Source organism: Cydia pomonella, chromosome 3 (assembly GCF_033807575.1).
Source record: "Cydia pomonella isolate Wapato2018A chromosome 3, ilCydPomo1, whole genome shotgun sequence".
NCBI lineage: Eukaryota > Metazoa > Arthropoda > Insecta > Lepidoptera > Tortricidae > Cydia > Cydia pomonella.
In genome coordinates this window covers 11737793-11750934 of record NC_084705.1, presented here as the reverse complement: position 1 = coordinate 11750934, position 13142 = coordinate 11737793, and the positions used below count along the sequence as shown (strand labels likewise).

The following is a 13142-nucleotide window of genomic DNA, read 5'->3' as shown; positions in this document are numbered from 1 at the left end:
ACTTGGACTTGGGAGGATATCTTTTTTTGTACTGTTCTTGAGAACGTTCTCCGTTTTGTATGGAGAAAGTTTTCGTCCGACAATATTTCTCATAGTAAACGGAGAACGTTCTCGAGAATATCACAACTCCACGCGTGCCCCATTGTATGTCTCTTATTCCTTTATTTTTTATGCGTATAAAATCTGTTACATGCTAGTATTTATATTTTTTAAGAACATGTTAAACTACTTTTAGGGGACCTGGAATGACCATATTTTTGTAAATATTGAATTTAAAATATCTTTTGGCACACGTCACGTGACCAAACTCGAAACGTCTTTGAAGATTCTGATGACGCCACAACTCTCGGATTGACACTGTTGACAGTTAGGTGATAAACAACAAATGACAAATGTCAGTTGACAGTTTGTATCTTCTACGTGTGTATGAAGTTATGTGTCAAACCGTAAACTGTGACGTCACACAATTTTCAAAGAGCGTTTTGGGCGCGAAAGCATCTGTCAAAATATTTTTTGTTAATTTAACATATTTAAAGCCGTTTTTAGTATAAAAGTTGAATTTTAGGGCAACTTTTAGTTAATATAGAACGTAATACAAGCGTTTCAAAAAATTGGAAACAACCCTATTCAAATGACGGCATTTGTTTGGATTGTTGCGTCCGTCCGCGATTAAATTGTCAATTTAATCAGATTGGTCGAAAAATGATCCTGTCTGGACTGAAAATTATTTACCACAGACAAAGCAAAAAGCATAATCAAATAAAAGCATCACGACAGAAGACCGACGCGCTACGCGAGATGTCAATTTGCTTCGCAAATTAAAATTGCTAAATTAGATTGCGAATATTGCCGGGGAAGAGTAAATACCATTTTTACAACATGATAAGTGTAAATGTAGGTCCAAGGAGGATAATAATTATCCATTCTTATTTCAGATGCAATTTGAAACTAGATAAAAATGGATCAACAATTCTCATTGTCTTGGAACAACTTTCATGGAAACCTAACAAAAGGATTTGCCGGCTTATTAGGAAACGGTGAATTTGTGGATGTGACTATTGCGGTAGACGGCCATTTACTACAGGCTCACAAAGTAATATTATCGATATGTTCGCCTTACTTCAAGAAGATGTTCCAAGTTAATCCGTGTCAACATCCAATTAGTAAGTCTAATTTTATTTATAGACAAACTTTATTCAATGCAGTTTGTTTCTCGGTCGAGTGTTTTATATAATTTTTCAATTATGATAGCTTGCATTATATTGAGATGTGTTGCAGTTGTCTTGAGGGATGTTACACACAAAGCCATGAGGGATTTGTTGCAATTTATGTACAATGGAGAAGTCAGCGTAAAGCGAGAAGATCTCACTAGCTTCTTAGGCACAGCAGAAGTTTTGCAAATCAAAGGATTGACCAATAAAGAGGTTTGTTTTATCTTTTTTTAATATAGATCCACTTCAAAAGCGAAAACAAATCCACAAGAAAAAAGGCCAATTTATATTAGTCCTTGTTGTATGTAGGTATTTAACTTCCAATGTTTTATGTACCTATCACAGCTATTCTTAAAGTGTGCTCTGCCACAAAGCCTCTGTGGGAGCTCCGCAAGAATACTTGTAATAAGGAAAAAAAAGCGAAAACTTGCTCATCATATGTTTGGCCCATAGTGATGAACAAAAATGTTTAATTTGGGGCTCCATTAACACATTCACTGCCGGGAACCCACCTGGTGGGCACTCGTGAACTTTGTTCAGATGCCCGCTGGACGGGTTGTTTTGTACGTAGCTATAGACCACTGGTTTCTGGGGTAGTGCGCCGTTTTTTGTCTGGCAGTGGATGTGTTAAGTATTTCATTTTCCAAAAGGGTTCTGTCACCAAAAAAATATGAGAACCACTGACCTAACACCTAACTATGTAGGTTGCCTTTAAACTTTGCAAACCAGTTTTCAATTACTTGTTCAATTGAGCTGAAATCCATTTAATGTAACACACTAAATTTATTTGTTTTAGAGGATTTCCCAATAATCCCAATATATCTTTGAATAACAATCTCACTGAAACAATTCTTACAATCAGTAATGATTAGTAATTTTGTATACTTTACAGACTGATGATGAAGACAATGAGAGAGAACAAAACTTATCTAAACAAGATAATGAACTACCCACTTCCACTCCTGAGCCAGAACCATGTCCTACAGAATCTTTTGAAAACACTAGATGTGATGATACTTCCCAAAATGATGTGCAGGATATTTTTAAGCAACAACAATTTATAGATAAACTCCAGAGGCTAAGCAGTTTGAAAAGGAAATCTGAAGAGTTTCTTCAAAAAAATTACTACACAGATGTGCTTAATGTAGAGAAGAGACTCAAAACTAAAGAAAAACAAAACATTCATCTACATTCTAATAACTATGATAATATAAGAAATATGTATGATGTACCAGTAGATGCCACATCACCTTACAGCACACATATCACCAGAACAATAAAAGATGTCAACGACAAAAGTAAGGAATCTGAAAGTGCATTAGATCTAAAAACGGAATGTGATGACAGTGACATCATAGTCACTGACCCAGCAATTTGCAATGATCCAAAGAATTATGATGGATCTCTGGAAGGACAAAAGGACTTATCAATGGGACTAGATTACCACTCTCCGCAAGATAGTAAGTAATATAACATTTTATATATTTCTAAAATATCTGTAAAACAAATGTGTCTATTGTTTTTATGCTATTGTTTAAGAACCACCTACATAATCATAGACATTTCTTTTGGTTATTTTTAAGTTATGCACTTACTAATGCTTGTTTGTTTATTTATGGGTGTCTTGAAAATTGGGACATCCAGGATTGTGTTGAAAATGCAATCATTTTTATTTTCACCAACATTACGTAAATTTTTTTTTGCAATGCCTTCATACTGTGAAAACACGATGGCATTTTCAACATTACTGTGTAACTGCTGAAATCATTTATGTTTTGAAAATGTTGTAATGAAAATGCCCATCGTGATTTCAGATTGTCCCAGTCTGAACTCACTATTCATCGATCTAAAAAACTTAGTAAATGGTAAAGTGGCTAACAACATGTTGAGAACTAACCCACATGAAGATTACCCGAGCCACAGAGCTGAACATCGACTGGTAACCATACCACAAAAAGAAGATGGTAAAAAGAAGTACCCCCAGAGATCTTGCAGACTGTGCTGGAAAATCGGAAAAAGGCGTGATACCAGATTTATGTGTAGTGCCTGTGAACTACCATTTTGTAAATCACCATGTTTTGAAATACATTTTAATGATATACTCAAAGTATCACAGTTGCAAGGAGACTATTATGCACCATAGGCATCAAAACATATTTTTACTATTATATTTAACATTATTAGACCTCTAAAGAGACGTTTCAATTATGTAGTTTAAGATATATTTGTAATGGTTTTAGTGATACTCTTATTGAGAAATATATTTGAATCATAGATTCTAAACACTTCTGATTTCTGGGACCAAGAAATTCAGTAAGGAAATCATTCGGAAAAGTCTTGATAAGACACTCAATGTTTATTCTTTATCATGTTAGGTTTTAAAATATTTAATTATAACATAATTGACAAATAAAAAAATAGAAAACAATGTTTTCTCTCCTGAAGTAGGTACCTAACTATGAAGCACAATAAAATTTATATTATTGACAATTAACTGTGATAGTGAGCTTTTCTGCTCTCAAGTGCCAATTACACTAAGAATGTAAAATTAAAAAGCATTGTAATATGCAAGGAAATTGTTACAATCTTCCAATTTGCATTTATTTGTATGAAATTTTATACTGTGCCATTGTTTCTGCCATCTCAAAAATACGTCAAAGACTTAATTGCTCATATTCTAGTCTAATGATTATTTATTGAAAATAAGCTCCCCAATCATTTGCCTTATGTCAAGAATAATTTTTATAATAAGGTGATTTGGTTTAATCTTAGTATATGCTTATCTTAAATCTATGATCTCTACAATTTTATGAACATTGACTCATGTTTTGTGACTGAAATAAGATTCACATTCCTACTATTTGAAGTGATTGGTTTGGCATTGTCAGGTGACCAGTATGTAAACCTTCATTATCAGCCGAAGTCAAGGAAAGCAGGCTTGTGATGTAATGATCTACATTATTATTTGTATCAATGTGTGGTTTTGTATTCTGTGTGGTTTGAATTTAAGTAAATGTATTTTTATATCCATTTTCTACAAATAAAACTTATAAAAGACAACTGGTCTATATTTATTGCGATCAAAAGAATTCCATAATGCTTATATGTTGTCTTGATATAATGCTTTCTTAGTTTGCTGGTTGAACATTTATTCTTTTCTATTATTTCAGGTGCCCTATCTCTGGTTGTGAACGATACGTGCGAAAATCAACAGTTACCAGTGCGATATAAATACATATACAGCCGAAAAGGACATAAACAGTTAGTGCATATGAACTTTGTGTATACAAAACACTCAACAACACATGGTAAAACTTCGTGGAGATGCGTCCAATACTTCTCACTAAATCGATGTCCAGCTACTGTCGAAACTATAGACACTATGATATATGCCGTCAACCATCAGCATAACCATGAGGATTGTTATGAGAAATTATCAAAGAACAGCATTTATGAAATGAACGTTTTGCCGAAATAAGTGAATTGTTGAATGTCTCCTGTGTCAAACGTGTGTGAAGTTGTGTAAAACTACAATGTGCATCATAAGATCTAAGGCTAACTAGGAGGATGATGTTATGTGATGTAAATATTCGTAATGTAGTTAGGTACTGATGAACACCTGAACACATCTGACGTTTGATACGTAACGTAAATATTTGATAAAATTACGAAGTTCCTAAATTAATTTATTTTCTATAATACTAACTATATAGTTACAAGTTGACTTAGATTTTGTACTTATAAATATATTGAGAGTAGGTATCTCCCATAAATGTCTAGTCAAAGATACATATTTAATTCTTACCGTAAAATTGACACGAATAAGAAGGAAAAAACAGTATATAATATACATTATTTAAAACGCTATCTTTCGTTTATTTACTTAGTTTAATAAATATTTCTTGATCTTTAAAATTTTAACTACAGGTGTATAGCGTGTTTAGTGCTTGGTGTAGATTGAACTGCTAGCATTGCTGCTTTTCTTTTTCTTGGTCTGTGCTTTTTATTAAATCCCACATCTGGAAACAAGAAAAAAATGGTTTATCTCTATCCAAGTAACCACTAATAAAAGTACAGGCTCTAAGCACGAAGAATCTCTTGAAATCAAATAGGTGTATCCCCGCAGGGCACAGATAGGAATAGGCGCTACATACAAATGCCCGCCTCTTGTATGGCGGTGGTCACGTGGGGCGGGCACGGATGGGAATACAGCATCAAATATGCATGCCGCATAATTATATCGGTTTCCCGCTCGCACAGTGCCATCGACCGCTGGACATGGGCGGATAAGGCAGGACAACAGTGAGAATCAGAATGGCGGGGGTACCTTAATAAAAATAATTGAAAAACATACCATATTTTTGTACCTAATTTGTACTATTTAGTACCTCCGTTAAAAAAAAAAGATGTACCTCACGGTACATAAAGTTATCATCAAAAAACAGTACACCCGTCATCCTGACAGTCAGAATGGCAGGTATACTTTATTACGCTATGTTCCCGTGGTTATTGATAAATTCTATAAAAGCCAAATTTTTGTACCTTCATACTCAATTATAATATGAGTCATTTTATTTGTGGTTTCCAAGTGTTACTCATGTTATATTTTGCTTGCTATTACAATTTTGCAGGCGTTATAATGTTTCAAGTTATCGATTTAATTTTTAAGAAAAAACGCTAAGGTACAATTATTTTTATTACGCCAGGTTTTAGTACCTTTAATGTTTAATCTGTTAAGTTCAAATAACTCAGACAATCATGTCTTAAAATTGATTTTTCTAAGAAAGATTTCTTTGATTTTCTGCAAATTTAACATTCGTCAAAAAAAAAAACAGTTCTGCCAAATAAGTTAATGCCAGATGCGTTTCGGGTAACGGAAATTATGCCAAATAGACGGAACACCGTTTGCCCCATTCTTATTGCCCGTAAGGCTCGTCTTTAGATAGGTATATCAATGGTTGATGTCAACATTAGCCAATCTTCTCCGAGACCATGGGGACAGCGCCGGCCTCAAAACGTCGGAACTAAATTTAAAACTTAATATGCAATTAAGTACCTTTCTATAATGTAATAATGAAACGAATCAACCTTTTGTAACGCCATTTAGTGCATAGGAGTCTTTACCGAAGTGATTCTTTTAGAGGTAAATTAAATCCAAATATGTATGTACTTACGAATATCGACATCAGGCTTCTCTTTCAATCCGAAGGACCTTGCAGCAGCGTCAAGATCTAAAGTTAATAAGTTGAACACGTGTTTTAGTTTTCTGACTTCAAAAGATCTAATGTAGCCTTCCATCGCGTCTACAGCTAACTTGTGGAAATTGGGATCGCTGAACGCTGCGTCTAACTGCAAATAAACAATTTAATTATGAAGAGTCAGCAACAGAATTGCCTATGCGGACCAGTGTTGGGCATTCAAGAATAAAATCATTATTTGAATAAGAATTCGTAAGAACTGCTATTATATTGCACACAACTCGGCGACGAAGATCGTCTTATAGATAAGATTATTTTTTTCTGGATGACTTGGGTTTAGATGTAAGGCTTTGATTGGAAATAATAATATAGTACACAATTGTATTTTTTTCGTAGTAAAGGTTACAGTTAATTTTGAAACAATATCAAGTAATGCAGAATCATTATATAAAAAGATAGAATATTATTGATAGTTATAGTTTTCCCTTAATTTACATTTTCTTATGTACTGCTATTATATTGCACACAACTGTATAACCGATTGTACTACAAAAGGTAACTTAATTCAGAATAACATTTTAATTTAATTGAATAAAACGTTATTTAGAATGATCCTACATCTGGAATAATTATTCAATTTTTTATTCTTCATTTAAAATAAAAATCACATGATTTATTCACTTTCATTTTATTCTAAAATAACGAGTGCAAGAATTATTCTTATTCAAATCAATTGGAATAAGAATAAAATATCTGTTTTTATTCTTATTCAAGATAATTTTTGCCCAACTCTGATGCGGACGAAGTTTTACAGTAATTAAAATCTAGAATGTACCTTTGGCTGTAAGTTATAATAGCGATTCCACGATTCAAACTTGTCCATGAAAATTTTAGCGTCTTGTAAATAATCAACAAATTCTCTTTCTTCTGGCCGCAATAACAAGACTGCGTTCCCGGCAGCTCCTATGCCCCTTGCAGTTCTTCCAACTCTATGTATGTATTCCTGGAAAATTAACAAATACAACGTTAAATAATCTATGAATAAATTAAATAAAATATAGGGGAGAGCGGGGACAAATGTAACAGCAGGTTGAAAGTAACAATTGCTCTGTAGGCTTAGCCAGTAGTCAACACACCGCTTCGATGCCATCAGGTGGTAGCCGGTAGCGCCCCCCTCACTTGCATTCAATAGAAGCGCGCGCCCCGCGCTGTTAGGTTGTGTAAGAGAACGAAAGGTGATTTTACGAATCAAAAGTACGTTTTTTGAAGGTTATCTTTCATGTGTTCACAAAAATGCGGCGGGGTAAAAAAGTAACAAAGCTCTATAGGTACAAAAGTATACACTTACATCCTATACAATGTATTGGATGTAAAATTTTGTCACATTCTTAATGCGTCAATCATGATTTTTTTGATATGTGCCATAATTGTGAATGAAAAGAAGGATGATACTGACTGATCTGATTAGAAAACATGTTTATAATATTATAGTTAAGAGGCTGTCAATACCTAAAGCGCGCACACTGTCTATTTGTATCGGAGTAAATGAGATAGCACTGTCGCATGTTACTGGGCCTGGGCAAGGGAATAATAAGAAAAATATATAAATAAAAAAAAGTGGATTATTAGTGTAATATTTAACTCGACCAAGGTTTATATATAAATGTTTTGCAATTGTGATTTTAATTGCAGACCCATAAGTCAAAACAATAAAGACATAAAACCGTTTAATTGTGATTTTAAGACCAATCTTTGCAATTATTTTCTATCGAGCCGATTTCGTTCAATCGTGTATCGAGTACGAACACAGTCTTTGAAATATAATTAATATGAACATATATTTTTCTTACTTGACTAAAACAAATAGTCTTTCTTAAAAAACTGTTTAAGTAACATCAATTTCAAGGACATTGGGTGTTGACAGCCTCTTAATCTCGTTACTTAAAATAATAATTTAAAACAAAGAGGTAATATTGATTTGTTTTGATACAATATATAATGCTTAAGCAGATAAAACGCAAATAAATTATTGAGTTATTGATAATATGTTACATAAAATGTTTTTTTTTTAATTAAACATTTCGTATTACATTCATTACAAAACCTTGTCTTGTTACTTTCGACCCACAACGTGTTACTTTCGGCCCACCAACGGGGTCTAAAGTAACAAAAGGCGAATTTTATTAAAGGCACTGTAAGGCATACTAAATACACAATAATAAGGTAAATCAAGATTAAAAATGTACAGAGCATGAACTGAATGCATAAATTACTACATAAATTTCATAAAAATAATAACGGTTAACCATAAAATAAAGTTAAAGTGTTACGATTGTCCCCGCTCTCCCCTACATACCACCTTACAAACTACCATAGGTACATACAATAATTAAAAGCTAAAAATAATTTCGGCGACAGTTTTCTGTTGCGTCGCGTGTTCCGGTCTAGGCAGATTCCCACGGAACCGATAAAATACCACCACACTTCGGCCAGAGTAAGCGCTCGCGATGGTGGCGCACCACAAACGAGGTGAAGTGCACATAATAGCGCAATCGCAGCTATAATCAGACTACGGTTTTTTCGCACAGATAATACTGCATTTAGATACATATGCGGCGTGCTTAGGACGAAATCTAGATTTACACCTACAATTATTTACATACAAAGCTGGATTTTTCTTACATTTGTGTCAGATGGAGGATCAAACTGGACAATCCAATCAATTGAAGGTATATCCAAACCACGGGCTGCTAGGTCGGTGCAAAATAAAGCCCCATTCTTGGCATTATGGAAATTTGTTATAGTTGCTGTCCTATCAGCTTGGTTCATTTTTCCCTAAAACATAAAAGGCCCTACTTGATAAATGATAAGACAACACACTTTTACTCAGCTTCACTCTGTATATTTGTAGTGTTTAAACGCACCCACAACAAGTTTGGGCTCAGGTAATCCTCATTAGGCGGGTCCACACAGAGCGAGCATACGCATCATTCATCGCTCGAGCGCTTTGCCTTGGCCGAGGCACGTCTACACTGGCCGTATAGTGCGCGAAGAAATTGCCTCACGCGTATCCTCGCTCGCTCTGTATGAACCCGCCTATTAGAATAAAATTATTAGAAAGGTCTTACATGTAAAACAAACTATAATTATATACAATTAATGAATTATTTTGCTCCTATCCATCATTTCAATGTAATCAATTGCACACAGAGAATGATAGCTTATCTCCATATATTTTGGGCTGACAGGATGCCTGAGTACCTACCGCGAACCACGTTCGACGTGTTGCCTCTCTGTCGCTCTTGTAAATTCGTACGTAAGTGTGATAGGGAGGCAACACGTCGAACGTGGTTCGCGGTAGGCCCTCTTGTTCCCGAAATTAATGAAGTCAGTGCCATCTAGTAAAACTGTCTGAGGCAATGAATCTCTTGATTGAATTCACCTGTCTGCTAACATTAAACTGTCTGTGATGAGGCAAGAAAATAAAGAAGACTGACAATTCAATACAATATCGCGTGCCTCATTGTTGTGGATGGCGCTATTTGTGATGTCTGCATTTAAGCTTTGTGCATATTATATTACAACTGTCAACTCACATATATTATATTTAAATTAGATTTGCCTGCCGCTATCACAGGAACAACATTGTACAATGCAAAAAAATATTTTAGACATTGAAATTAAAGGACAGCACTTACTATTTTGGCCTTTTTAAACAACTCACTAGACATTGCTGCAGTTTAATATCCCTTACCTGAAACACCTCTTGCCTCTATTAATGTTATTATGCTTTTATTGAGCTTGTGACAGCAGTGTCTTGTCTTAACCTTTTGACCGCTTAGAATTGTTCATCAACTGTGATCATGTGGTCGCCGGTACGAAGTTACACAAAATTTTGTTATTTATCAATTATCAGACTGTAGTGGAATCAGCAAGATATTGTGTCTTATATATCAGACTACGGCGGTTAAAAGGTTAAATAACTCCAATTTAACATATTACTTTCTTGCATCTGTTCAAATGTAGTATTAATTACTTACGAATACTTACGTGAATACACAATACTGCAACTTGACAATATTTACAAAAGAATTCATGGTGGAAAATTACAGACTTACAGCTGGAGAAAAACACCATTACTTTAAAAGATGCCGTTTTCTTCATTAATTTATATAACCAGTGTAATCTATATTCTGTGTCACATATTGCATACCTGTAACAAGAATTTTAAGAGTTTATTTTAAAATTTGCTGTGTAGACCACTAAAAATGACACTAAGTATAGTTAACTTACCCCTGTTTTAATCCTTCTACTGTTGCTCTTGTATTATCTTCACTCATGTTAATAGATTGGACATCGTCTTTCATGGCTGATTTTATCAAAGCTTGTGTGGTTTCAGCCTCTGTAGCACTAAACAACATTGTTTGTCTTTGTCCTGAAAACCAAATTTTATTCAATTTGTAGGGTGACGGAGTTAACCACAGCTTATATTTTCTTAGGTACATTAGGGAGGAAGGGGCTTAAGAACTGGCAAAAATAGAGATAATGATTGAATAGAGCCTTGGATATTACAAAGCAGGTAAATCTGGCATAGCCACGTAAAAAGTGCCACTAATAAAACAATAAGGCCACCCAGACACAGTTTTTTTAACCCTTTGACCTCTATGCATGCGGCATGTGATCGTGAACCTTGTCGGAATGCACAAAGGTTGACATTGGGCTGTAACCATGCACATCACTTGATGTCTTTGACAATAAAAGGGTTAAAAAACTAGTTTATAAAATAACTTATAATAGTGCATGACATAATGTAGATTCCCATGACTCCAATGGTGAAGATGAAAATAAAGTATTACTACAATGGCTAAAAACATTATCACAAATCAAAAATTAAGCCTTATTGAACTTACTGATGGACTACATTGATATCCTTCCAACCTTAACATCATTTAATACTTACTTGGCAACCTGCCAATAATTTGTTTTAAGTCCTCTTCAAACCCATACTGGAATATTTTATCAGCTTCATCCAAGACCAAGCAGTTAACATGTGTATAGTCAAACTCTTTTGTGCGCATATGGTCAAATAATCTGCCTGGAGTAGCCACTACTATATGAACACCTGCAATTTTGATAATGACCAAATTTTATTACACACACAATCTGGGAGCACCTGACACGCCAAGACAAGATACATGTTTGTTTTAATTCTAATGTATTTTATATGGATATGGCATAGGCATAAGTTAACACAAATGATAAAATCATAATTACAAACACAACATACATACATTACATTATTAACAATCCTGGTAAGGGCATTTATTCGTGTGATGAGCATGGATATTTGTTCCAGAGTCATGGGTGTTTTCTATGTATTTAAGTATTTATAAATATTTAAATATTATATATATCGTTGTCTAAATACCCTCAACACAAGCCTTATTGAGCTTACTGTGGGACTTAGTCAATTTGTGTAATAATGTCCTATAATATTTTTTTTTTTTTTATTATAATTAAAACTTGAGACCAGTCAATCACTAGAGTGATCTGGTCTTCTGGAGTTTAATTGGGACAAGAGTTTTATGCATTAATTATGCTATTATATTTTTATGATTGTCAACATAGAATAATGACTATGATCTTACCTGTTGATAATTCAGCACTCTGTTTTTTTCTATTCTCGCCCCCTATGACCAAGCATGATGTGATTGTGGTGTGATATGAGAGTAAGTCTTGCAGAACGGAATATGTCTGTGTAGCTAACTCTCTTGTGGGTGATATAACAATACATAATGTACCTAAAATAATTAAAAAATAAACTTGTATTTGTTGGACAAAACAATATGAGATACAAGAAAGCTCAATTGAAAAAAGTATATTATATACTATACATAGAAAACTTACTTTTAATATAAGTATACACAATTAAGTTTTCTTTTATGATAAATTAATTTTCATACCTATATAAAATTTGCCTTACCTGTGATTGAACTATCCATTAAGTGTTTACTTATAGATTCCACAACTGGAACCAGAAAAGCCAATGTTTTTCCTGAACCGGTCTTTGCTGTAGCCACTACATCGCGACCATCTAGTGCTGTGGGTAGTACTTCTGCTTGTACCGCGGTCATGTGCTTAAAGCCCATATTTTTAATGGCTTTTAAAGTAGTTTGGGAAAGTTTATCCCTTAAGCTTTTAAATTTTGGATATGTTTTTTCTTCGGACATGGTAACTTATTTTGACATGGACAGTTAAAGGCTGACGAAGTTATGAAATACTAAAAGAACAGCAATTCATCTGATATAACTTTATTTTTGAAAAGCTGATGAATTGAATGTGAATACAACACCAACACCAGCACCACCATGTGCGTGACAGTGACACTGACATTACTGACAGTACTTTTTTTTACAGTTAATGCAAGGTCCAAATCATAAGTTAGATTTAGAATTATGTTTTATATGTCAGGAAAATACATTAAATTTCTCCGCAACCTAAAGAGGATTTTTTTTATTTTATTTTGTACTTTGGGGCAAATAGGAACTTGCGAGGCACGATTCCATAAAATTTACTAAGGAAAGGTTTTTATTCTATAAAAAAACACAAATGGGTGGAAAAACAATTAAAAACTTATAAATAAAAAATTTGTCCCAGATCGAGACCGCTTGGCAGGGTGCCCAGAAGGCTGGCTGCATTGCCCCTCTGGATAGCAATGCTTATCCGCTGGGCG

The 13142-nt window shown here is 34.1% G+C and overlaps 2 protein-coding genes across 3 annotated transcripts; one reads left to right on the top strand and one right to left on the bottom strand.

Annotated features, from left to right (window-relative positions):
* Positions 1-744: 744 nt before the first annotated feature.
* On the top strand, positions 745-4760 carry LOC133516084 (zinc finger and BTB domain-containing protein 43-like). 2 transcript variants are annotated; one of them, XM_061848797.1, is made up of 5 exons: positions 745-859; positions 936-1163; positions 1279-1424; positions 2104-2671; positions 4382-4760. In XM_061848797.1, exons 2-5 carry the CDS (start codon positions 959-961, stop codon positions 4687-4689), a joined length of 1227 nt encoding a protein of 408 aa, XP_061704781.1. In that variant the 5' UTR covers positions 745-859; positions 936-958; the 3' UTR covers positions 4690-4760. The 2 variants fall into 2 exon arrangements, with proteins under 2 accessions (XP_061704781.1, XP_061704780.1); XM_061848796.1 differs by lacking the exon at positions 4382-4760 and adding an exon at positions 3026-4271 and having other exon boundaries at positions 746-859.
* A 294-nt stretch (positions 4761-5054) lies between these two features.
* Positions 5055-12804, bottom strand: LOC133516082 (probable ATP-dependent RNA helicase pitchoune). Its single transcript, XM_061848794.1, has 9 exons — positions 12393-12804; positions 12058-12210; positions 11370-11531; positions 10703-10844; positions 10460-10622; positions 9092-9244; positions 7245-7412; positions 6386-6560; positions 5055-5230 (listed from the first exon to the last, which is right to left on the bottom strand). Exons 1-9 carry the CDS (start codon positions 12637-12639, stop codon positions 5133-5135), a joined length of 1461 nt encoding a protein of 486 aa, XP_061704778.1. The 5' UTR covers positions 12640-12804; the 3' UTR covers positions 5055-5132.
* Positions 12805-13142: the final 338 nt, after the last annotated feature.

What these genes read in the sequence shown, in the direction of transcription:
- LOC133516082 (XM_061848794.1), bottom strand. Translation starts at nt 12,639, where the DNA reads ATGTCCGAAGAAAAAACATATCCAAAATTTAAAAGCTTAAGGGATAAA. An exon ending in AATTATTGGCAGGTTGCCAA is followed by an intron (nt 10,845 to 11,369) that starts GTAAGTATTAAA and finishes TTTGGTTTTCAG; the next exon opens with GACAAAGACAAACAATGTTG. An exon ending in ATTATAACTTACAGCCAAAG is followed by an intron (nt 6,561 to 7,244) that starts GTACATTCTAGA and finishes GTTTATTTGCAG; the next exon opens with TTAGACGCAGCGTTCAGCGA.
- LOC133516084 (XM_061848796.1), top strand. Translation starts at nt 959, where the DNA reads ATGGATCAACAATTCTCATTGTCTTGGAACAACTTTCATGGAAACCTA. An exon ending in TCCGTGTCAACATCCAATTA is followed by an intron (nt 1,164 to 1,278) that starts GTAAGTCTAATT and finishes GATGTGTTGCAG; the next exon opens with TTGTCTTGAGGGATGTTACA. An exon ending in AAGGATTGACCAATAAAGAG is followed by an intron (nt 1,425 to 2,103) that starts GTTTGTTTTATC and finishes TATACTTTACAG; the next exon opens with ACTGATGATGAAGACAATGA.